This window comes from Hippocampus zosterae, chromosome 3 (genome assembly GCF_025434085.1).
Source record: "Hippocampus zosterae strain Florida chromosome 3, ASM2543408v3, whole genome shotgun sequence".
NCBI classification, from domain to species: Eukaryota; Metazoa; Chordata; class Actinopteri; order Syngnathiformes; family Syngnathidae; genus Hippocampus; species Hippocampus zosterae.
Window position 1 is genome coordinate 14,621,002 of NC_067453.1, and position 27,456 is coordinate 14,648,457.

Consider the following 27,456-nt stretch of genomic DNA (forward strand, 5'->3'; position numbering starts at 1 on the left):
GATGCTTATGGCACTGGATGCTTCATCAGGCACACATGGGCAGAGTTGTACGAGCCAATACAAGAGCTGAATCAAATATTATATGTACATTGATCATATTTCCTTCACATGCAGCCTACTTTGACATTTTATCGCGTATTATCATCATCAGTATTATTTTTACATTAACTGTAAGTAAACACAGTTTAAAATAACAAGATTACAGTCGAAGTAAAAATTGAAAAATTTCCTGTACAGGCTAGGTAAAAGAAAACAAGTAAAATGTTTTTTTAAATGTCTTTTGTAGACTTTCTTGGTATTATTTTTGAAAATAAGAATAAGAAGAATAAGGAGAGGTAATATGTCTGTGTGTAATGTGTTCTTTGTATGCGTTGCTAATCCATGTGTGAAAGGAGCATTTCTATTTATTTATTTATTTTGATTTCAATTATGGTAGCATGTCTGCTAATTTCTGTTTGCCCGTCTATGGCATTTCACATGACATGATAGCATTAAGCTCGCGGCCTTTTAATGCTATGAAATTACATGGTGTGGTTGGAAATTTTGATATTTCAATAAACAATACAGTAACACGTCTTTACCTATGTAGTGCTTTCTTAACAGCTGCAGCTGTAAAAAGGAACTTTACAGAACATTTCACATAAAATAAAAGTACAACGGAACATAAAATATCGACAATAATACAATTGTAACAACCACACCCACAACGTTTAATTCTGTTTATCTCATGTGTCAGTGTTACAGGAAACCTCAACTGGGAATGACAAATAAAAAGCTGGATGCAAGCACACTTGTCCTCTTATTCGGAGACGTGTGTGAGTGAGTTTGTTTTGTTCCTGCAAAGTGATGTTATAGTTTCAAGATTCTTTTATTCTTGAGTGAAAGAGAGTGAGAACCTCAAGCAATACATATGTCCATTTTCTCTCTCACGCTCTCTCTCTATCTAAATATATATATTATTTTCTTTTTTGGGCTGTGTGGGGGGGTGGGGGGGGGGTCTCGTAGGTGCTTCTGAAACACAACCTTGGCAGTAAACGGGGGTTTCACTGTATCATAATCTGGGATCTGTTGCGTCATCGTACCTGGCGTGATGGCCACTCCGTTGCCATTGACGACGGGGCTCTCCTCTTCCTCCTCCTCTGGCGGCTCCAGGCTGGCGCGCTGCTCCATGTTGCTGACCGACTGGTTCCTCTTCCTCTTGCCCTGGGCGCTGGGCCGGGCTCCGGGCAGCAAGGCCTCACTCACATTAAGAGGAGGGGCTGCTGGGGACGGCTCTGCTGGTGGTTTGGGTGTGCCGTAGAAGTTATCTAATGAGGACCACAGAGAGACACGCAAATAGTTCAATCATTTGTATGTCATATAATCAAGTTCATATAATGAAGCAATTCATTGAGAGGCTGCATGTTAAATGTACAATTGTTTATCTTAAAATAACTATCATTCATTTATGAATTCCAACACTGTTTCTGCAACATTACAACTTGACACTTTCTTGTTATATTACAAGAGCTGTCAAACGATTAAAATATTTAATCTAATTAAAAATGCAACTATCATAATTACCTCAAATGGACTAAAAAATTAAATGTGATTACTCACACATTTTTTATCGTTTCTGAATTTCCTTTTACATTTTTTGTCCTATTTTCCCCCATTTTAATGCTCTCATCAACATGGAATCAGGAATCAGTTTTCTATGTGCCAAATGCAAATATTTACTGAAATAACAATTTCGATTTTCAATTTTATGTGAACATTTTTCACTTGGAGCAGTTATTCACACATAATCTCTCACACAATATTACTCTCCATCAACAACAATGAAAACAATATTTTGTCACACAACAGCTGCTTTAACAGCTTTTTTTTTATAAAATCAAAACAGAGCAATATAACATTATAAAGTGCACATCTAAGGTAAAGTAGTACTCAGCCTATAGTAGATTTAAACCATGGTTGCATACTTCGTTTTTCTCAAGTTTACTTTGAACACAGCAGTCTGTTTCTGTATGTTTGTTGAAGAATAACGAGACACCGGACACCAGCGTTCATTAAGTGCTGCTGTATTCAAAACTGCCAGCCGTACAAAAAAGCGCACGCACTTCCCCCGTGCTGCTGGGGCAAACCATTCTGAAAGGTGTGTGTGTGGGGTGGGGGGGGGGGGGGGTCACTCCCCCTAACACAGGCTATGTTGATTGTGTTGGTCCTTCTTGTGCGGAAGTCTCTCTACAGTTTTTGTGTAGACCTTATTTCGAATGACTACACTTGGTTCGATGACAACACCGGAGACGTTTTATTTTCGCTAGGTCGCTACCACTGTCAGACAAACAGAGAAGCTCCACCCGCTCTATTTATATGAACGCAGAACACTGTAACCTTCCACACAAAATAGTTCCAAACTAGTAACAATCGTGTCAGTGGCATACATTGTATACCTGTACGATACAGAGAGAGAGAGAAGAACAGATAACTTTGGTCTTGTCAGTGGAGCAATCGGGCAACTTTTTAAAAGTAAACTTTCCATTCATAAACTCTTTAAGTATCCGTTTTCGGTGTCTCGTGCTGCCTTGGCTGGCAAAACAGACATGGGCGTGGACTTCTGCAGCGCGCTTGTTGTTTTGTTCTGGTGTATTTATAGAGCAACGTAACATCCGCTTGTGGCGTGTGCCGCGTTAATCTCGCGAGAAAAAAAATGTATCCCGTTAAAATTCATTTAAATTAATGGCAATAAAAACCGCACTAAACTGACAGCTCTAATTACAATGTTACTGTTGTAAAATTGGAACATTAGGGGTGTTCACACGGCACACACTTGCATCGGTGCTGCACCGACGTATTTTGTTGCGATATATCTTACACCAGTGTAAATTTTGTAGAGCGATCATACATAAAAAAGCTGCTTACTAAAGAAAAGCGTGTTAACCCCGGTGCAGCCCCACTTGCAGCAGTTTCTGCGGCCGTGCACTATGATAGTAATAATACGAAAAGAAAACATGCGCATGCGTAACGTGTGCTTCCAGTTGTCCATAAATATGAGTCATCCATTATTACAACAGTAAAAAAACAAAACAAAAAAAAAGGTAGTTTTGTTAACATTGAAGCTTACACCATGTCGAAAAATAAGTCATTCAACTAAAACAAAAATGTATTTCTTATGAATGACTAAAAGCTGGATCACAACTGCTGAATGTATACTTCCCCTGTTGTATCATTTATTATTTATCCTGTGAAGTCGCCACGGCATGGCACGTGAAATGAAATATTACCACAGACCGACAGCTTCCGACCGCACAGCGATGAACATCAGAGGCCTCCAGCCTTTGTACCACATCTGCTCCTTACCCCCGAAAACACGCAGTCACACACGCACGCACACACCACAATGACGACTCAGCCTGCTCTCGCACACCTGCTTTGAAGCCTGACTGTCCCTTGGGGCAAAGCAGCAGCATTTGTTGGGGAGCAGAAAACCTGCTGTTGCATTCAAAGACGCTGAAAAAAAATGGTTAATTATCTGGTGGAAAATGAGAAATTGCTCACTGCATGCTCACCGGACAGCCCGCTGCTAACCCTATCAAAGATCTGCTATCATATGTTTCTACGCTCTTTCGGTTGCCTGTTTGTGACCAATTTTTAAGCAATCCTATTTTTTAATGTGATTTTACTGGACACAGGCAAGTCTGTATTTAGAGTTGAGTGCCACGTTGTGCCACAACAGGACAGGCAGCACTGGGATCTCCTCGAAAAAGGGCAGTTTAATAGAAGAAGAGACAGAGAAATGCTCAGGACCTGCTCAGTAGTAATATCGATACAATATTCATAGTTTTTCACAGACGGTAAAGAATATGCCTGCCAGTATTGATAGATTGTCTGTCTACTTGTGTTGCTTTACCATTGCTGAAAGGGTTCTTGCAACATGAATAGTATTTGTGTGTTAGCATTAAGCAAGCATCGATCCACCCATCCATTTTCTGATCCGGTTTATCCTCACAAGGGTTGTGGGGCATGCTGGAGCCTATCCCAGCTGTCTTCGGGCGGTAGGCGAGGGACACCCTGAATTGCTTGCCAGCCAATCGCAGGGTACACAGAGAAGAACAACCATTCATGTCAACGCACTCACACCTGGGGACAATTTAGAGCAGGGGTGGGCAATTATTTTCCCGGGGGGGCCAAATGAGAAGCAGAAAATATTCTGGAGGGCCGGGCCAAAAGTTAGAAATAGAAATAGAAAATAAAGATGATAGCACAATGTCTTTGTATGCCAGTAATAATGTAACATTCTCCTCCACCATCACACTCAGCACCGGTTCTCCTTAAGGATGTGTACTGAGCCCCCTGTTGTTCACGCTCTATACATTTGACTGCTCTCCGACTCTTATTAGCGGTCCAGTTTGCGGAAAGTTTTTAACATGATAACAATCAAACCATTCTAGGAAATGTTCATTTACTCGGCCACAAGCAATTCACTCTGAGCATGGAAATTGCCAGAATCAGACTGAGTAAGAATCGCTTCCTTGTTTTTGAAAGTCTCATAGATTTGAGTCTTTCCGACTCCAAGCGTCTCCTGAATGTTTCGCACTTTGTTACCCGCTTCGTTTAATCAGATACATATCACTTTCCCTTCCATGGTCATTACTCTCTCCCTCTTTCTTCGTATTACCCTCCCTCCCTGTGCTCTGCAACTTGAAGTAACTGCGCCACCTGGTGTTAAAATACCTGTCATTACAAGTCCAAACGAAATGAATGCAATCAAACCTTAATTGTGCAAAAATCTTCGGCGGATCCGGCCCGCGGGCCGTAGTTTGCCCACCCCTGATTTAGAGTGTTCAATCAGCTTGCCATGCCTGTTTTTGGAATGTGGGAGGTAACCGGACTACCCGGAGAAAACCCACACAGGCACAGGTTGAACATGCAAACTCCACACAGGAAGGCTGGAGCTGGAATTGAACCCGGTACTGCTGCACTGTGAGGTCGACGCGCTAATCACCCGATCACCGGACCACCCATTAAGCAAGCAGACTTTCAAATAAGACAAATGTATGTGTTTGTTTTAAATAAACCATGTGTACTGATTTTTGTTTTGTGTTTAATTTGACAGTGAACTTCAGCTAATAATGGCAATAAACAGCATAGCGAAGAAATCAGTCGAACGGCATCTTGTACCTGGAAAAAAAAACTTAAGTCTGACCAATTTGAATCTTTACAATGTTGTAGGAGCAATGCTGATTTGTGTTCTACTGAAAAACACATTATCAACCATATTCCTGAGAGCTCTCATCGTAAAACAGTTATGTGCGTGGCTTTCTATCAGACACGGGATGGAGCGGTTTGGGGCTTTGTTATCATGGATTTTGTTTCACGTTTCATACTGGATGTGGCACGCATAATTTACGTTCATGGGGCCTAGGAATGAGGTGGTTAGCATGAAGCTAGCAGACTTTACATGAAACTGTTTGGTAGAACATTTTGGTGTAGAAGCAACCACGCTTGCACTCTTATTTGCTAAACTGAAAACAGACGCTAAAAATGCTTAAAGTGCGTGGGAGAGGTGTAAAGAAATATTTTGTTCTTCTGGTCTCTCTAATAGTCTGCGGCGGATTTTCATATACTGCTGGTAGGTCTGGAACATATTAGCCGCGATGAATGAGGTTCACTAAATGGCTTTGTTGATCATATTAAATGGTCATATGTCATTCCTTTGGGCTTTCTTACCCGCTTACTGTGAAAGCCGCCAATGCTCTCAGCCCTTGTTTAAATGTTAGCATAGGAGGAAGCAAGCGAGCACTCAGTTTGTGTTCCACTGGAAGACAAATTTAATTTTCAGCATGTTTATCAGAATGAGGTCGAGATGGTGGGAGGGAAAGGCCACGTGGATGTTATCGTTCAATTCTTCATGGACATTCCTCCACTCTACCTCAAACAAGACTTTCTTTGCGTTTCCTTGTCTTTTCTTGTTTCGCACAAAAGTCCACATTGTTGTGTGAGAGGAAGGATGTTTTTCAATCAGTGAATAAATAGCTCTCTGACTGTGTTTGTAAAAGCCTAATTTTTCATACAGATCATAGATATAGAAAATTTAGAGATAGAGATGGAGAGAAAGAAAGAAAGAGACAGACAGACAGGTAGGCAGTTAGATAGTTAGATAGTTAGATAGTTAGATAGTTAGATAGTTAGATAGTTAGATAGTTAGATAGTTAGATAGATAGATAGATAGATAGATAGATAGATAGATAGATAGATAGATAGATAGATAGATAGATAGATAGATAGATAGATAGATAGATAGATAGATAGATAGATAGATAGATAGATAGATAGATACGCTATTTGATCGCATGGACGTAGACAAAAATGGCATAAAAACCACATTGTTGAATGTTTTGCTCCAGGAACTGTTGAAGACCTTTAACCATTGTTTTGTCCTTGACAAGTCTTTCAAGATCAAATTTGACATATTTACCACGAAAATGACTCAATACACAGCTGTCCAAAAAGACACAATGGACTGCAGAGAGCAATCAGAGCATGCCTCCTGAGAAGCACGTGTGTGTGTGTGTGTGTGTGTGTGTGTGTTAAGGCTTTGTTCCAGCACACATGTCCACAAAGCTATTGGACAAATGAACCAGCAAGCCCCCTCCATCTGTACATGTATCGCTTGCAGCATAGCAAAACACACAAGACACACGCACGCAATGTACTTCTACATCTCCATCACCAATTACACTGGTATTAAATGTCCTTTTTGCAAATGATGTTGAACCAAGTTAAAGTGTTGAAAATGGCTTGAGAACAAATCAGAAAACTCTTTTGGAAATTTGAAGTGTCTGAGAAGTGTCATAAAACTCCACTGGAGATGTGTTGTATTATGTCACCTCAAGATGAAAAGTCTGAGTACTTCACTGAGACAATAAAATTGATAGGTTGGATATATCCTGTAAACACTAAATTCCATCCCACAATGGCTCACAAAGGCGCAAGCGCCTCATTATCTACCGCCGCAAAGTCGAGCAAAATATCAAAAGAAAGAAAACTTCACCCATTAGCGCTAGCTAGACTTACACGCGGAACGAAAATAGGGGTCAATGTTTACATGTCAGCGGTACTAAAAAGTTTGGTTATTGCTGCCTTTAAGTGAAATAAAATACTATTATTAATCTACATTGTGCTTGTGTACTGTTGGAATGACACACACAGCACAGTAAATATTTCAATCATTTTTCATTCTTTGAAGCATTAATATTTATGTGGGCAAATGCAATGCCTTAATTTTAGTGAGATTAATACATAGTCCTAGCCATTATCCATGAATGCAACTGTACACTATAAAGACGCTAAATGTGAAATCATCATCAAAACCTCAAGTATCATACTATGAACATTGGGGCCCAGTGCCGTTTCTTACAGCGCCACCGCCCGGACCCTGCATGGCTCGTGACAACAAATAATAGTCAAGAGGATGATCAGTGCCTATTTTCTCCCCAGTAAATCTACAGTGGTGTAGCAGATGAGACCAATCCTGGACTGGTCGCCAGTCATTCATTCTCATCAGAGCACACATACACACACACATAAAAAAAAAAAAAAAAAAAAAAAAATCCTCATCTCACCCCTCGGGTGGTGTCCATCCCTCATTCAGCTCGGGTCCTCTACCAGAGGCCAGGAAGCTTGAGGGTTCTGCGCAGTATCCTTGCTGTTCCCAGCACTGCACATTTCTGGACTGAGATGTCCGATGTTGTTCCCGGGATCTATTGCAACCACTCATCTAGTTTGGGGGTCACTGCCCCGAGTGCTCCGACCACCACAGGCACGACTGTCACCTTTACCTTCCAGGCTCTCTCCAGCTCCTCTCTGAGACCTTGGTATTTCTCGAGTTTCTCATGTTCCTTCTTCCTGATGTTTCCATCACTTGGGACCGCTACATCCACTACAACGGCTTTCCTCTGCCCTTTATCTATGATCACGATATCTGGTTGGTTCGCCATTACCATCTTGTCAGTCTGGATCTGGAAGTCCCACAGGATCTTCGCTCGGTCATTCTCCACAACCTTCGGAGGCGTTTCCCATTTTGACCTTGGGGTTTCCAGTCCATACTCCGCACAGATGTTTCGGTAGACTATGCCAGCCACCTGGTTATGGCGTTCCATGTAGGCTTTCCCTGCCAGAATCTTACACCCTGCAGTTATGTGTTGGATCGTCTCAGGTGCCTCTTTGCACAACCTACACCTTGGGTCTTGTCTGGTGTGGTATTATCTGGGCCTCGATGGCTCTGGTGCTCAAGGCCTGCTCCTGAGCAGTCAGGATGAGTGACTCTGTGCTGTCCTTCAGGCCAGCCCTCTCTAGCCACTGATAGGACTTCTTGAGATCAGCCACTTCAGTTATGGTCCGGTGGTACATCCCGTGTAGGGGCTTGTCCTCCCATGATGGTCCCTCTTCCAGCGCCTCATCTTGTGTTCCCCATTGTCTGAGACATTCTCTGAGTACGTCATCCGTTGGAGCCTTCTCCTTGATGTATTCATGGAGCTAGGATGTTTCATCCTGGACAGTGGCTCTCACACTCACTAGTCCCCGGCCTCCATCCTTTCGGCTTGCGTACAGTCTCAGGGTGCTGGATTTGGGATGGAACCCTCCATGCATGGTTAGGAGCTTTCGGGTCTTAACGTCCGTGGTCTGAATCTCTTCCTTTGGCCACCTTATTATTCCTGCAGGGTATCTGATCACTGGCAGGGCATAGCTGTTTATTGCCCGGGTCTTATTCTTGCCATTGAGCTGGCTTCTTAGGACTTGCCTCACTCGCTGGAGGTATTTGGCCGTAGCCGCTTTCCTTGTTGCCAGTTCGAGGTTGCCATTGGCTTGTGGTATACCAAGGTACTTGTAGCTGTCCTCAATGTCTGCTATTGTTCCTTCAGGGAGTGAGACCCCTTCAGTGCGGACTACCCTTCCTCTCTTAGTCACCATCCGACTACATTTCTCAAGCCCGAATGATATCCCGATGTCGCTGCTGTAGATCCTGGTTGTGTGGATCAGGGAATCTATGTCCCTTTCGCTCTTAGCATACAGCTTTATGTCATCCATGTAGAGGAGGTGACTGATTGTAGCTCCATTTCTGAGGCGGTATCCATAGCCTGTCTTGGATTACTTGGCTTAGGGGGGTCAGTCCTATGCAGAACAGCAGTGGCGAGAGTGCATCACCTTGGTATATGCCACATTTGAGGGACACTTGGGTAAGTGGCTTGCCATTGGCTTCAAGTGTGGTTTTCCACATCCTCATCGAGTTCGCAACGAAGGCGATTAGGGTCCTGTTCACCTTATACAACTCCAAGCATTCAGTGATCCATGTATGTGGCATCGAGTCATAGGCTTTCTTGTAATCAATCCAAGCTGTGCACAGGTTGGTACGTCGGGACCTGCAGTCTTGTGCGACTGTTCTGTTAACCAGGAGCTGATGTTTGGCTCCTCTGGTATCTCTACCAATGCCCTTCTGTGCTTCGTTCATGTATTGATCCATGTGACCACTTATCTTAGCCGCAATGATGCCTGACATGAGCTTCCATGTTGTGGAGAGGCAGGTTATTGGCTGATAGTTGGATGGGGCTGCACCCTTCGAGGGATCCTTCATGATCAGGATCGTTCGCCCTTCGGTTAGCCATTCTGGGTGAGTCCCATCCCTCACCAGCTGGTTCATTTGTACTGCTAGGCGCTCATGGAGCGCTGTGAGTTTCCTTAGCCAGTAAGTGTGGACCATGTCCGGGCCTGGTGCTGTCCAGTTCTTCATATCTCTTCATATCTGAGACTCTTTCCTGTATGTCTGCCACTGTTATGGTAACTGGGTTCTGTTCAGGGAGGTTGCTGTGTTCCTCTCTCAGGGTCACCAGCCATTGTGCACTGCTGTTATGTGCAACCTCCTTCTCCCATATGCCTTTCCAGTACCTTTCAGTTTCCAGTCTTGGTGGGTCAGCTCTGTTGTTAGGACCCTGCCACTGAGCGTACACTTTCGCAGGTTGTGTTGCGAACAGCCTGTTTATTCTTCTGGCCTCATTCTCTTTCGTGTACCGCTTTAGGCGACTGGACAAGGCTTGGAGCCTTTGTTTGGCAGTTTCGAGTGCTTCAGGTATGGTCATCTGGATGTACCTCTCGGGTATCGGCCTTTTCATCACACCTCTCTGGGCCTCCGTCAATTGACTCACATCTTTCCGGGCCGCCTTGATCTTAGCCTCCAACCGTCTTTTCCATGGTGGGTAACGTATCTCATGGCTTCCATGGTTGCTCTTATAGCCCAGAGTCTCCAGGATCACTGATGCTGAAGCGTATATCAGCTCATTGGTTTCTGTGATCGTTACGGTAGGGATCGCCCTCAGTGCTGCATTCACACTTTCTATGAGACTTTCAGATGGTACTTCACATAGCCGTTGTAATCGGTTTCTAGGTTGCCCAGCTTTCATTCTCGCCATGATCTTAGCTTTCAGGTCAGTTGCTGCCTCGCTCAGATCCCACCCAATCTCATCATCTGCATTCATTGGGGCTTGCCTCCCAATCTCTTGTATGACCTCCTCCTCTGATCTGGCATCCTGGGGCCCTTCACCATGGAACCTGCGTTGTACCTCATCAATCTCAAGTTGTGACAGCAGTTGCCGTTTGTGGAACACTGAGCTACTAGTTGTTTCGCGGTCAACCGTGACTGTGGGTTTCGAAGTAACCATTTAGCCCACATTCTCTGCATGTAACCCCTCTGACTAGGGTTGCTTGAGTAGTAGCATTCCAACAGAGCCATGTTATCGCATCTCCGTTTTGTTCCAGTAGCCCATTTTTCGCCCACAAATAAAATGTATTATTATTATTATTATTATTTTTCATCAAGGTGCTCTGGTTCCCCAGCACCTGACGCAGACCTTGTTTGGCCGGTCGACGTCTGAGCCGGCATGTCATTCGTTTTATTGTCTCTCATCATTGTATGAGGTAGGCATTAGCGTGAAGGATCTTGCCCAAGGACCCACACTGGATGGTGTTATGTGCTCATTTTTGCCCCAAGCGGGATTCGAACCACCGTCTCCCGTATGCCAAACCGATGCCTTACCAACTGAGCTATCCAGCCGCTTACATACATACATACACACACACATATATATGTATATGTATATGTATATGTATATGTATGTATGTATGTATGTATGTGTGTGTGTGTGTGTGTGTGTATATAGACTGTTCAGTCTCACATTTATACTGTCATTGAGTGGGAACAGAAACAATGTTGCCTGCACCTTAGTTAGGCAAGAATTACACATTCTGTTGACACCCACAAACATGTGCGGAAGGCGAACTTTGGTGAGAAAACGTGCACCGGCGATCAAAACATTAGCTTGACATTTTTACTATTCAAGCAGTATGACTTACATTCTGGGGTTATGTGGTGTCAAAATGTGCACAGTAGAATGTGAATTGAAAGCATTTTAGTTCCTGCAAGTATTAATCATTACTAAAAATAAGGCAATTGTGAATATTTACTTTGCAAGTCATTTTACCGTGTGTGCCCCTAAATTTTCTTCCAACACTTGGGACTACTGTGCTCCGAGTAAAATATTAGTCTGGAGGCCTGATTAATGATTTTTAAGCGGATTAAATTACTTATTGGACATGATTTGGGGATGCTGTTGTGTAAATGCTTATGCGCAGCATTTATGTGGTAGCATTACAAGGTTTTTATACACAATCTGAACAATGTGGTGTTTGGTAATTCAAGCAAGACGGACAGATTTTTTTTCCTAAAAAGTAGTAATTTTGGAGCATTCTGCCCAACAGTGCTGATATGTAATTATATGATGATGCGATTATACATTTATTTGGTTTCACACTCATAACCAGCCTCTGAGGGAAACCGATGTGGCACATATATATATTATATATATATATATATATATATATATATATATATATATATATATATTAGAGCTGTCAAACGATTAAAATATTTAATCTAATTAAAAATGCAACTGTCATAATTAACTCAAATGGACTAAAAAATTAATCGTGATTACTCACACATTTTTTATAGTTTCTGAATTTCCTTTTACATTTTTTGTCCTATTTTTCCCCCATTTTAATGCTCTCATCAACATGGAATCATGAATCAGTTTTCTATGTGCCAAATGCAAATATTTACTGAAATAACAATTTCGATTTTCAATTTTACATGAACATTTTTCACTTGGAGCAGTTACTCACACATAATCTCTCACACAATATTACTGTCCATCAACAACAGTGAAAACAATATTTTGTCACACAACAGCTGCTTTAACAGCTTTTTTTTAATCAAATCAAAACAGAGCAATATAACATTATAAAGTGCACATCTAAGGTAAACTGGTACTCGGCCTATAGTGGATTTAAACCATGGTTGCATACTTCGTTTTTTTCAAGTTTACTTTGAACACAGCAGTCTGTTTCTGTATGTTTGTTGAAGAATAACGAGACACCGGACACCAGTGTTCATTATGTGCCGCTGTATTCAAAACTGCCCGCCGTACAAAAAAGCACACTCACTTCCCCCGTGCTGCTGGGGCAAACCATTCTGAAAGGGAGGGGGGGTCACTCCCCCTAACACAGTCAGGCTATGTTGATTGTGTTGGTCCTTCTTGTGCGGAAGTCTCTCTACAGTTTTTGTATAGACCTCATTTCGAATGACTACACTTGGTTCGATGACAACACTGGAGACGTTTTATTTTCGCTAGGTCGCTACCACTGTCAGACAAACACTCCAAGCTCCACCCGCTCTATTTAAAGTAGATTTAAACCCGCTCTATTTATATGGACGCAGAACACTCTAACCTTCCACACAAAATAGTTTCAAACAAGTAACAATCGTGTCAGTGGCATACATCGTATACCTGTATGATACAGAGAGAGAGAAGAACAGATAACTTTGGTCTTGTCAGTGGAGCAATCGGGCAACTTTTTAAAAGTAAACTTTCCATTCATAAACTCTTTAAGTATCCGTTTTCGGTGTCTCGTGCTGCCGTGGCTGGCAAAACAGACATGGGCGTGGACTTCTGCAGCGCGCTTGTTGTTTTGTTCTGGTGTATTTATAGAGCAACGTAACATCCGCTTGTGACGTGTACCGCGTTAATCTCGCGAGAAAAAACTTAATCCCGTTACAATTCATTTAAATTAATGCCAATAAAAACGCGCTAAACTGACAGCTCTAATATATATATATATATATATATTCATTCATTCATTCATTCATCTTCCTAACCGCTTGATCCTCACTAGGGTCGCGGGGGTTGCTGGAGCCTATCCGAGCTGTCTCCGGGCAGTAGGCGGGGGACACCCTGAATCGGTTGCCAACCAATCGCAGGGCACACAGAGACGAACAACCATTCGCACTCACACTCACACCTAGGGACAATTTAGAGTGTTCAATCAGCCTGCCATGCATATTTTTGCAATGTGGGAGGAAACCGGAGAAAACCCACGCAGGCCCGGGGAGAACATGCAAACTCCACACAGGGAGGCCGGAGCCGGAATCGAACCCGGTACCTCTGCACTGTGAAGCCCACGTGCTAACCAGTGGACTACCGGGCCGCCCTATATATATATATATATATATATATATATATATATATATATATATTATATATATAGCGAGAGAGAGAGAGAGAGAGTCATGGATAACTTACATTATAACACAACGTTTCCCTGACACTCACCTTCATAGGTTCCGCTCTCTAGTAAGGCTCCGCTTTGCTCCAATTCCATAAAACGTTCCACAGTCACAAAGTTGTAGTCCACCCCTGGCACCTCCCCCTCCTTGGGCTGCCTGGTTGTACCTGTACAGAGAGAGAGACACACACACACAGGAAAGAGAAGATGGACGGGTCAGGAGAGCCTCTTGAGAAGAAGAAAAGGCAGGAAGGCAGTGGAACCACAAGTAGCAACACAAACTCAGTCAGAAGTCTTCGTGCCAACGTCAGTCAATCACACAATTGGGAGTGAGTGCCAGAGAGAGTGCCAGAGAGAGAGAGAGAGAGAGAGAGAGAGAGAGAGAGAGAGAGAGAGAGAGAGAGAGAGAGAGAGAGAGAGAGAGAGAGAGAGAGAGAGAGAGAGAGAGAGAGAGAGAGAGAGAGAGCTCCAACTCGCAGCTACCTCGGTGAACCCCAATTATTGCGGTCACACCATCCAGACGCAAGTGCAAGAGGTAAATAATAATGATAAAGAGACCATTTCTGTAGAACGTGTTTTTTTTTAAATTAATTGTTGTGGTTAATTTTACACACTGTAAACTTATTAAAACACAATTTCTAAAGTATTCTTAAGCACTTGCTATCAGTTAAAGTTCTCCAAATAAGACAAGAGTGGGAATAGGCAAGATGGAGAAGGATGAATATTTAAACAACAAAAGGTTTCACCAAACGATGTGATAAACAAAGTCCGCCCGCTTAATACTATCATACATTGTAACACAAAACACCATTGAGAGGCATTAAGACAAAACAACAATTCACATACAAGGACAGTTCAGTCTTCAATGCACTTATTAGAATTTGCAACGTTAAGATACTAGTGACATGACTCATGGGATTTTCAAAATAAAAGCCATCAATTGGATGATTTTTGTTCGGGTGGCAGTGAATTCCATTCCTTTCACAATGGCAGCATTTTGGCAAATAGTGAACAATTCTTCAAAAAAAAGAGTCTTCAAGTGGCTTATTGCTACTTCCAATTCAGGTTTATTATTGAACTCAACATAAAACAAAGAGAAGTACAGTACACATGTGTTTATTCCAACCACAGTTTAGCCTTCAATCTGCGAATCTAATCCAAATGCTATTTAGCATTGATGTTGCAGCGCTTAAACCCTTTTAAAAATGAATTGAAAACAACCAGTGCAGCGACAACACGTACACTGACATTCTAGCTGTGGTCACATTCATAGAATCACTAATATTAATGACGCACTGATGAGCTGAGAGAGGATTTGAGGAGTAAAAATTATTATCTGATATTGATATGTACAAGGCGGTCACAAGAGAATGACCATTATTCAACTTGTCTAATGTGACAAAAATTGTTTCATTACAAGATCAAGATATCCTTTATTTGTCCCACACTGGGGAAATTTACAGCCTCCAGCAGCAAGAATGTAGGTAGAAAGAAGGTAGAAGAAAAAAAAACAACAAACACCGTTCAATTAAGTGCAATATAAACACAAAATGGATAAATTGCAGTGCTATTTACAATTGTCTTTCACATCATCTCTGGCATTACTATAAATTGTATTTAATACTATTATTGCTGTATGTTTTTAGAAAAGTACAACATTATGGAGTGCTATTTTTTCAAGTGCACAAACTTTGTTTTTTTTTTTGTACAAGGCTAAAATGGAATAACAGCATTTCCTTCCATTCCAATGGGAGAAGATCATTTTAAATACGGTATGAGTGTTTTGCATGACCAGCTTGGTCACGTAGCACATAAAACTCACATGTCAAGGAATATTGTAAATATTAGCAATGCATACAAACAGAAACAATACAAATGGGCACATTGCATATTGTCTGCTCAATGGAAACAATGAGTCTTGGCTCTCTACTTACTCTCCACGAGACCTGAGCACTGCTTGTCATGTTACAGCTCAATGTGGCTCAAAAATGAAGGCGCACAAACTCTAAATTACATCTTGCCTGTATACAGTAGAAACCCATTTTAATCCACGATGTGGCTCCAACAACTGGGTACATTCTCTTTTAATTTTTTTTTTAAATCAAGCATAACTCAAAGCTCCTGACACAGCACATATTGTGCACACAACAGTAACGTGGAGGCATTTAGGCTTAGAGCAATTAGAGGCTGCCAACGCTCCGGAGAGCTCCATCAGCGGGGCTCTGTGATGGGCCTTAATGGCAGTTTTGGGTTTAATGAGGTGCTTGTGTTTGCGCTTCGGCCAAGTCCACTTTGAGCTCAGTGAAGTCCAAATGAAAGCATGGAAAATCCACTGGGGGCCAGGCTATGCGTGCATAGTCAGAAGCGAAGCCCTGGCCGCTAATGCCAAGGGGATGCGATGACACAAGGTTTGGCGTGTGTGGCATCATGCATGTTTGTGGGCGGGTGTAATGGAGCAGACCTTTTGTATGTTGTGTGTATGTGTCAGTGATGGGAAGTCACCAAGTACATACTTTGTTACTATTCTTAAGCAGACTATTTTGGGCTACCGTCACAAATCATCCATTCCAATTGAAATTATTGTAAATGTCTCTAATTTGTTCCAGTTGACCCCAAACACCACCCAAATTTTACTAATGTGTTTTTTTAATGAGAAAAATAGAGACTTCCTAATGTTCAGTACTTTTATGTGGACCTATTTACTAATTTATTGCTTGCGTGATTAACTTTCAGTGTTTTATGGGTGTCTTCCTGCCCTGGCGCTGGTCACCAATCTGACGTTTGATGCCATTTCACCAATCAAGCAGAGCCAGCCAGCCACATGACTGAAAGTGATTAAAATGACCCATTTCTGTCAAGTCTGGCCGTAGAAGTGAAGGATGCACCAGCATGCAACTATTGAGTTTCAAGAAGACACTCTGCCTAACATTAAGCCAATGTTCATTTGCTAATTACAATTAAGCATATGAAAAAATAAAAGTTCACACGTAATAATAAGCTGTCTTTGTTGGACTATTCGTGGAAATTTCAGGCTACAAAAGCTTGGGAAAGCACGTTCTGGTAAGTTGTCGGACACGCACACACACACACACACGCACACGCACACACACACAGAGCAACTAAAATGCCTAAACTTCATCACTAAAATTGGTCAACAGGAAGCCTCTTCATTCAGTTATTTTGGTGAATAAAGCAAATATTTGTTTTCTGTTAAACACTATGCATGCACAGTATTGTTGATTTTAAATGTCTAGGTCACAAAATATTCAACTAGCCTTTTCTGGTGATGACTCAAATTTTGATGAATAAATTCCTTGTAGCTTGGTTGATATTTTTTCTGATTCACTCCAACAAGCTGAAGGAGTAGCTGGCTTAATAAAAGTAGAATTTCACAAAAAGCATGAGCTCAACGTCATTGATGAAGCTTTTATGAAGAAAGCAAAAATAACAAATTCCATTCTCATTTTGTACATTTTATATTATAAAGATTGTATTTATAGTTTTTAGATACTAAGTTGTTGTTGGACAATGGTTGAATTTGCGCATACTTCATTTTTGTTTTTGCTCTGATGAAAAAATAAATAACCAGTTACTCACCAGTTGGTCAGTACTCAAGTAGTTTCTCTTATTTACTCTTACTTAAGGAATTATTTGGAGGATTACCATTTACTTTTACTCGGATCCTAGTATTCTAAAGTAACAGTACTGTTCTTCAGTGCAATTTTTGGCGACTCTACCCACCTGTCATCATATTAGAGTAGGGTTACTGTTATCACTGCTCAAATGATGGTAAATGGGCATTCAATTAGATACAGAAGATAGCAATATTTTTCCCCTCCTCAGTATGGACACGTAGTAAAAAAAAAAAGAAAAAAGGGGAGGAAACTATTCCGTGTGCAGTTTTTTTTTAATTGAAATGGCAAATGTATATGGATAATGGACAGAAAAATGTACTTAAGTACATGTCTGCGATTGTACTTTTTTACTTTATCTTTACAAGTTAAGGAGTCAATCTATTCTTTTACCACCTCTAGCTTTGAGTTTGTGTGTGTGTGTGTGTGTGTGTGTGTGTGTTTGCTTCTTACATCATAGCTCTTGTACCGACTGAGCCGGCACTTATCCACACGTGATCAAAGCACAGCAAGATAACACAAACATTTTCATTTCAGATTCATGTGGACAAAATTATTGAAACACAATAGTGTGAATCACTTTTCTCCATCCATCAAGAACAACGGGCAATATGTTGCATTTGACCGAATGTCACAGATCCACATGTTAAAGAGCAATGAAAAACTGCTTAGAAAAGGACAAGCTATTAACAAAAAAAAAGCCTGAAGAATGATTGGTTGAAGGCTCTTTGTGTCACATCTATTTGGGCCAATCGGATCAAGTAGAGGTAGACCACTGGCTAGGCACATTGTCGAGCCTTCATAAAAGCCTCCAGATGTCCACGAATTATTTGGTTCTGATAAAACTGCCCCTACATTTGCATGTTTTGCATCTTTATGATTTCTAGTTGTTTCACTTTATTCACTCTTCTGCTGCTGCAAATTCATCCCCCGGGACATAAAACAAATTCAACATTCTCGAGTAGATGTTTCTGCTTTTTTCTTCCATGCTGCACTATTCTTTTTTTGTGCCACATGAAAATGCCTTTATGAAGGCCGCTGTAATATCGGGGCAATGGAGCCGAGTACATTAAAGTTTAGCGCGTTCCTCGTAGAAAATAAAAATGGATCTTGAAGGGGACATGCTTCTCGGCAGTCCGCCTTCCGCGGAGCACAGCAATCGATCCGAACGATCACAATCAAATTATTCTGCTGCCCACACCACGGGAGGCAGAGCCTGCCGGAATACTGATGACCCGTCCGTGGCCTCCCATCCCACTGATTCTGTGTGCACACATGCCAAGATAGAAAGACAAAACATTTGGATGTGACTTTGAATGAAAATGCAATTTTTTAAAAAACGATTCTCCCTGACCCCGAATCTTAATCTGTTGAGAGAAACTTCTGTGGCACCATGTATTTTACTAGCCGCTGCAACAGTTTAGCTAACGGGGGTAAATTGCCACGCAGTTCTCAAAATTCGGAGACCAACAAAAAATATTCTTGGTCCTTCAAGAGACATCATCACAACTGATCGTAAAATACAGTCTGTACTTGAGAAAAGGCGTAATATTAGAATGAAGTAGGAATTTAACTCAATCGAAATTATTGTAAATGTTTGAAGATAAATGGAAATGTTATAAAAACTGTGACTGTTATAGTAATTTTACAAGAATTGTCAGAATCAGAGCGATATCATAATATTAAAGAATTTTAAAAGACTACACTTGTAATTGTATTACAACAGTGCTGTACTTTTACAAGATAATAATTTTACATTTAGAATAAAGTTGCAATTTTACGAGAGTTAAGTCTGAAAAGTGTTGTCTTTCTTTTCCTGCCAACAAATTTATGACGGGAACATTGAAGCTTCATTTGCATCATTCTATTTTTTTTTCCTTTACATTGTGTCCGAATTACTTCATATGCGTGCAAATATGTCACATTGAATCATGTGTACTAATTCACCATTTTCTATGCAAATCCCACTGTCCATAAAAGTAAAACAAAACATGTTTTGTGTTTGACTTATCGCATTCATTTTCTTACCTTGAAAAACTCCCAGCTCAAGACCCAAAATGATAATATTTCATAATTGATGTGGCATTGGGGCTGAGTGACTCGAATCAGCTCACTGATTTCTTTTTCTTCCACAAATCACGCAAGCAAGTATACAGAGCTTCAAGTGACTTGCACAAAAATGGCTGCAGACTGCACTGAGAGACCCACCTGAGCTAAAAGTGCAGCTGACTATTGATTGAATGTCATTCTCTCGCTAATACAGGAAAACGTCTGCGCTTACCAAGAACTACTTAGCCCAAACTCTCAGAGGTGACAGTCAGTGGGCCAGAGGTGGCCAAATTACTCACACACTTCGCTTATGTAGAATTACAGTTGGGTGTAATATAATATATATATGTTTTGCTTTCTAGAAGAAGCCCGAAGGTTTGGTCTGACTGATATTTCAAACTGATATTTCATAATTCCTTCCAACTTCTCTAATGCTCCAATTCCAACAGAAATAAAACAGCCCCAAACCATGGTGAGTTTTTTTTCCAAGACTAAAATCACAACCAATCAGGATCTAAACCATTTTTTTACACCGTGTCAAAAAAGCCATGTCATGGACAGCCGCCAGGAAACAAAATACTCAAATAAGGTACAGATATTTCAACATTTTAGTTAAGTACAGGAACAAAGTACTTTTCTACTTCCCGCCACCGGAATGGGTACACACTCAGGCGAATTGTATAAGTGGCGGAGCTGCCACTTCGGCTGGAAGTTGGGAGGGGAGGACGTTCAAATTAAAACAAGTAGGAGTGCATGTGTGTGAATAAGAGGGAACGCAAAAACCGAACACGGAAATTCCATTTGGAAGTGAAGCCAAAGTAGCTGACATACTGAAATAACTCTGCTCGGGCGCCAGATTTGGGGCAGGACAAAGACTTTTTACTGAATAATAGAGAGGGCCAGCTGAAGACTGAAGACCAAGAGCACTATTGGTTCAGCTCATAGCGCCTCCAACTCAAAGCGAAATTGTTCACGCCTGAGGAATGTTTGTATAATTAAGACAGGAAGCTGGCGAATGGAGGAAGTGGTGGCGGGATGCAGCGCGGAGGGTGGTGCTAAAAATAGACTATCGATGGACAGATTATCATAATAAAAGGTGTGGGGGAAGGTGGTCAGAAGACGCAGTTGCTTGGATATTTTCAAGGCCGTGTGCAAAATCTGGATCCATCTTAAGGCAGCACAGTGATCTAGTGGTTAAATACATGCCTCATAGATAAGAGGTCCTGGTTTTGCACAGCCTCCCGTTTTGAGGTTGCATGTACGTACTCCCTCGGCTTGTGTGGGTTTTCTTCAAGTCATTCGATCCCCTCACACATTCCAAAAACAGGATCATTCAAAACTCTTAATTTGCCCATTAGTGTGAACATGAATGAGAGTGGGTGAGCGTTGATCAAGGTGTGCTGCGATTGGCCGTCAAGCAGACCAGGGCAGACTTCACTTTTTGCCCAAACTCAGCCCAGATCACTTGCGACCCTAACCACCTAATAGTACTGCATTATATTGGTAGTCAGCAAGGTCTTCTCTGCTGCCCTCAACACGATCAGAAGCACCAGATATCTGACAATTGAAATTCTAACATCTAGTTGTTCCATGTAACTGTATTAATGCATTCCTAATGGCCAATTCTCTTCATTTTGGAGTGTTTCTCTTGGCTGCTTTGCTTCCAGTACATGTGGGCCCAATATATATATATATTGGATATATAAAATATATATATATATTTTTTTTTTATCCAATCAGATCTCGATCAAATATGCACAGGTTGTTCATAATAAGTCATGTTGACCAATGTAGCTTAAACTAAAGGCTGTCCCAAAAATCACAACGCACTCACTTGTTTCTATTTCATTTCATTGATGAACAGACATGAGACATTGCGTTTGTGTTTTGTTCCCCTGCATGCGTGTTTATGTTTTTTATTTGCATTATTCCTGCGTTTGCAGAGTTTGGCCGTTTGAAGTGTTTCTTACTTGCGGCGTTTTTTTTCTTTTGCAGTTATTTTATGTGTTTTTAATTTGCGTGTGTATTTGTCTTTTGAGGATTGCTTTGCAGTATTTTTGCATTTGCGGGCGTTCAGCCGTTTAGTGCGTTTGCCCCTGTCGGTCAAACGTGCACAGTTGCATGTTGTCACATGTTTTTTTTTTAATAGTATTTGGTGGTTTCTGTCATTGCAACGTGATTCTGGTGGTATTAGAAATTATATTAAGTCGCTGAAAGCCCTGGTATCAAATGCACCACTCACCGATGACTAATACTATAAAAAAGATGAATAAATAATGAATGGACTTCAATTCTTGTTTATATCAGGATCGCATCCAAACAAAATCTACTCATGCCTCCTGTTTCTTCCACCCTCGGCCAGCAGATGTGAAGTGTGACAGCAGGTCTGCAGCAAAACGAGCCGTGGAATGCGAGAGCACGCACGCTTCCTCAATGACACTCAGAAGCACACTCTCAGCATGGCGGCGGTTTCGACTGGAGCGTCTGCTGCCACAAAAACACGCCACGGCTTGGCAACATGCTATTGCCATGGCAACGAGCTAGACACACAAGCAGTGGAGAATTTTGACTGCATCCAAAAAGAAACATTTTGTGGCACAAAGCCGTCCTCCAATCTAAGACGGTGATGACGACTTTGCGTGAACAGATCCAACAGATTGAGCTGCATTTCTTTATTTGCAACAGAGTGCTACTCTTGCCGCTACATTGTCTTGAAACAACAATAAAAAGATACAACATATACTTACAGTGCTTACTGTACTGTGTTTTATATTTAATAATAGCAGTAGTTTAAAAGAGGAGCGTAGGGGCTCAATTTGCAAAATGAATTCTCAACTCAACTCTGCTGTCTTTATAGAGCATTCCAAAACAACCAGCGCTGTATACAAAGTGCTCGACATGGAGCAAAAATAATTCATGCAACAAGCAATGAAACCATACATTAATAACAAAGACTGTAAAAAGCACAAAAACAAGAAAATAGTACTCCCTAAACAAATAACGGGGCGGCCCGGTAGTCCAGTGGTTAGCACGTGGCTTCACAGTGCAGAGATACCGGGTTCGAATCCAGCTCCGGCCTCCCTGTGTGGAGTTTGCATGTTCTCCCCGGGCCTGCGTGGGTTTTCTCCGGGTGCTCTGGTTTCCTCCCACATTCCAAAAATATGCATGGCAGGCTGATTGAACACTCTAAATTGTCCCTAGGTGTGAGTGTGAGCGTGGATGGTTGTTGGTCTATGTGTGCCCTGCGATTGGCTGGCAACCGATTCAGGGTGTCCCCCGCCTACTGCCCGGAGACGGCTGGGATGGGCTCCAGCACCCCCCGCGACCCTAGTGAGGATCAAGCGGTACGGAAGATGAATGAATGAATAAACAAATAACGATACATAAAAGAACACTTATGAAAGGCAAACTCTGGTATTGATAGCTTGAAAACAGTGAAATGCAATGTGGGGGTATTCAAATTTGCATTTCCCTCGGCGTGAATGACGAGAACGTTTTGAGCGCGTTGACACACTCACGTGTCCATGAACAGCAATGGAGGAAGGAGTCAAAGATTCACCTTTTCAAGAGCGAAGTAGAGTCACTATTTTGTCAGCTAAAAACTAAAATGTTAAGGTTTACTGCACACTCTGCGTCGTGTGCAGAGATGTTAGATAGCAGTCTCGCATTACACTTTCGTCGCATTACAACGGATAGCCAACATCACTCTTTCAGATAAATGAATCAATTTCAGCCTAGGTTTAGGCCTTAGATCCTTTTCCAATGTCTTCCAGTGTCCCACACGGCTCAGTTAACGCTCTTGAGAAAAGGACAAAAAAAAAACAGTTTTACAAATTAACATCCACTGAAATAGCCAGATCCACTTTTCATTCCACGAGGCTTTTAAATTTACAAAAAGTACCCACAACAACCTCTCGTTTTCAGAAGATTAATTTGTTTCCTATACAACCACTACTGGCTGGAGAGGTTATATTTTCAGTCACAGCAGGTCTCTTTCTACCTGCTGTGCACTGCATCAATCAATTACTCCGACAACCCTCCAAGCTCATGCATGGTTAGCTTGGAGTGATTCACATCACCGTGTTTAGGTTGGCAGCTATCACTCAGGTGGCAGTGTAGGGGCTGGGGGTGAGAGAGAGAGGTCCACAGGGGCCCGCTATGGCTCGTTGCGTGTCTCTTCCCCAGTATGAATGACACTCTGGGCCGGAGGATGGTCGAACCATGGATACTGTCAGCGAAAGTGTGAGGTACGGCTGTGAGGTCGGTCGATCCTCAGTTTAGAGCCAAGAGAGCTAATGGTATGTTATTGTCTTCGGTTTGGAGCAACAGTGATCATTTCGTCTCTGCAAAGTTCTACAGCGGAGTTGACTACGCACATACCGATTTCGCTCTAGGATTGGGTAACGATGATGGTTTTCATTCTGGAAAATTTGGGAGGAAGTAACGGAAGCGCAGGATGACCTGAATGATTTGAAGTGATAGAATTGCAAGTGTTAGTGGAAGACCACCATCTTACCGAGTTATAGAAAATAAATGCTCCCTGACAATTTTGGTGAAGCCAGCGACCACACAAAAGCCATGCTTTGTTTGATATAAAGGTAAAGTGTGAACCCATTTTAGAAAATCCCGAATGAAAAAAAAAATTAATGTCACAATTAATTAAACAAATTGTACTAAATAAAGCATTGAAAACATCATTTCTATTTCGCAAATTCGACAAAGTAATCGTTTCCCCCAAGTGAGATTCTGACAAGCGTCAAACCCAGAAGTACGACGTCGCTTCAAGGACAACAAGAGCAGGGCTCACTACGGAAAGTGTACAAAGCCAGGTAGAAATCGATTCAGAAAGCGAAGTTTCAAAATTATAAAAATGCTCAAATTGGGCTTGATTATCAGTATGGGTCAGAACAAGCGCAGAATCAAGCCAGGTCAGTCGCACCAAAAAGGATGCACTGTCTCTTGTTTTACAAGCTGCTGGAGGAAAACAACTGAGTGGGGCTTATGAACATCTTTGCAGAGGACAGACAGTCATTAAAGTCTTTATGGAGATGTTGTGTTATCCACTAAAAGACAAGTGCAAGTGAAGTGGCTCCTGTCAACACATATCATGCAGCCAGTACAAAAATATGGCCTTGTCGCATTGGATGTCCTCGGATACAACTCTGTCGCTGCTTGGGAAGAGTACGTTTGCATGGCTCAGTGGCAGAGTGGTCGTTTCCCAACACAGAGGTTGGTGGTTCGATCCCCCGACCGTTGCAACCATGTCAAAGTGTCCTTGAGCAAGGGATGCTGAACCTCCAGTTGCTCCCGATGTCATCAGTATGTGAATGTGATAACAGCGTAGAGCGCTTTGAGTACCCAAGGTGGAGAAGCGCAATTTAATGATTGGAATAGAAAAAAATGCTATTGACTGAAAGTTTAGGAGACATTTTTCAGCTATAATGTAATAAAGACAAAGGTAGACACTTTATTTGCTTTGGTAGGACAAAAAAATGTGGTTTGGAGTTTGACACTCATGGCTTAAATTATAAAGAAAAGGGTTTTAGTTGTTCACATAGGCTTTCTGTGTCGCAGATTTTCAGCTCATGCGTGTAGGTCTGCAAGGTGACTCCCGTGATGAATCGGGGATTATGTAGAATTAAAAAGTTAACGCAGTGGAAGAATAACCTTCTTTGTGGAGGTAATCAAATGATAAAAATCAACTCTGAGAGGCGACTTCACTTGTTTCAACCAATCACGGCATGCAAAATATATTGGTTCAACCTTGCACTCGCTTAATTGCATTCTGATTAAAAGCACACATAAACAAAAGTTGAGCACTCCCATCTGTGTCTCAGGATGACATTGATCACGTCCTGTTTCCACCCCGCGGCCACCCCTCTCCCACTTAGGGTTTTCCTGAGCAAATCAAGCCTGATCAGGCGAGATGCTCCTTTATTAGTCCGCAATGCTGACGCGAGGCAACGGTGGTGTTTCGACGATGCACACACATCTACAGAAAGCGTTTACTGGAAGGTATCAAGGTTGAATAAATGTTCAAATGGCTTATGCACATGCAAAGCGCTTAGTGTGGCATGCGTGTGTGTGTGTGTGGGGGGGGGGGTCGGGGGTCTATGCAAAAAAAACCAACAACATCAAAGATGCTTTGGATGAATGCTTTGATGCTGCCCTATCGAGTGCCTAAGCCAGATAAAATTGTCCTCATGGGTGACTTCAATGTCCGAGTCGGCACCGATGCCAATCTGTGGAACGGAGATAATCAGCACTCATGAAACAGGGAAAGTAAACACCATAGGCCAAGACTGATCTCTCTATAATTTGAACACCAATTTCTCATCAACTTTTTTTTTAACTTCACTAATGTCATCTTTCCTCGGAAGAAGAAACAGATAACATTATGGTTGCACAACCCAGTCCAAGCATTGGCTCCTGTGGGACTATATCGTCACATGGCAGCAAAACCAAAAGCACCTCAGCAACACGAACCTTGGGCGGGGTTGAATTCTGGATCGGCCACCGATTGCTATGAGACAAACTGAAACTGGAAATTCAACTATCAAACAAGAAGCAGCAGCAAAACCTTATCCTTATACACCTTAAATCAGTTTTACTCAAGATTCCTGGTAGTTTGCCAACAGCTCACGTTCAACACAGGAAATGGTAGCTACCAAGCATAAAGCGCATAACAACCCTCACTCACCATCAACAGTCCAGTATCATAAAAAGCATGGAAAATGTTGCCATCAGAAAACCTTTTTAAGTCCCACAACATGGGAATTTGCAATTTGCATCTGCAAGTCAAGTTTTGAGCTACAACTCATTTTCCACTATTCTTAACTCTTTCAGTGCCATTGACCGCGCTGGACGTCCGATGCATTCGAACGAATGTTCATTCGTTGCCAGCCTGAAACCTGAAAGAAGGGAGACTACCTACTGACGTGGCACCTATTCCACTTCAATATTTGGCAAAGAAACATCGCCAAAGAAACATCGTAAAGATCGTTCCCATCCATAAAACGGTTGACAAGGGATCTTGTGGAGACGGCTGTGGGAAGTACAACTCCTATTGGGTTCCGGCAGAGTCTTGCACCTGGAGGAGAATTGCGGCCATAAAATAGAGTGATACCATGCAGTGAAGACCACCACGCAGAACCTTCCAGTAGACTGCCTCCTGACTTGAAGTCACCTGCAGTGGCAATGCCACTGGCAACAAACACTACTAACCAAATCCTGCACAGCAAAACGGATGCTTCCTCACCGTCGACAACGGTAAAGTACCTGAGTGTGATTGCTCAGAGAGGTTAGAGCGGACTACAGCAAATGTCAGCGCTCCGCTACAGTCACAGCATTGCTATTCATTAGTCTGATCTCAGAAGGAGCTCAGACCTGAACAACAACAACAACACAGCTGTGACACACAACCTTTCGTCCCACAGCTAAAGAGTATAATGATCATAGCAAAGTAGATGAGCTTATAGCACACATACAGGATGTCATCGTTGTACCTTTAAGCAGCAAATCCCAACCACTGGGTTGTGGGCAGAGATCGGAAATCCATGTCCAGAAAGTATAAACAAAACAGACTTGTTAAACTGCAGATTGAGTCAAAGCACCGGTGGCTAAAAACAAACTGTGGCAGTGTTTTTACTTTCTGGACCCGAATTTCCCATCTCTGGCTATCGGCATGGGAAAGAGAGAGACAAGCTTCCCCTAATTGGGCCGGAAATTATTATTTATATAATAATCCTAATAAATATGTATTTATTTAATGTGAATATATTTTTACATTTGGGTAGTTTGGCTATTTTTAACTTATTATTATTATATAAATATGTCATATTTTCAATAAAAAAATATGAGCATTTTAATACTTATTTTAATATTTAATTCATTATATTAGCCTATCAATTTAGTTTTTCATCTATACAGGCTTGACATTTCTGCTCCTAATTAATCTCTGAAATAAATATGCGTATAAATGTATCTATTTTTAATGACCTCACATTATCTACTGTATGTTAATTGTATTGTATTATATAGCTGGTGGCCCAGCCAGGGAGCCCTGCATGCTATTTTATGCTACCTTTACTGTGTTGTAATGTTGTTTTGTTATTATTTT

At 41.8% G+C, this 27,456-nt stretch overlaps 1 protein-coding gene across 7 annotated transcripts in view; it reads right to left on the reverse strand.

Moving 5' to 3' along the window:
• The window catches only part of LOC127598079 (membrane-associated guanylate kinase, WW and PDZ domain-containing protein 2-like), a 149,308-nt gene that overhangs the window by 69,539 nt on the left and 52,313 nt on the right, over nucleotides 1-27,456 (reverse strand). For all 7 annotated transcript variants that reach the window (XM_052061605.1, XM_052061602.1, XM_052061603.1 and 4 more), the window contains exons 3-4: nucleotides 13,704-13,823; nucleotides 1,083-1,307 (exon numbers count right to left, since the gene is read on the reverse strand). In XM_052061605.1, coding sequence (XP_051917565.1) covers nucleotides 1,083-1,307; nucleotides 13,704-13,823 — 345 coding nt within the window. The remainder of the gene's footprint in view (nucleotides 1-1,082; nucleotides 1,308-13,703; nucleotides 13,824-27,456) is intronic.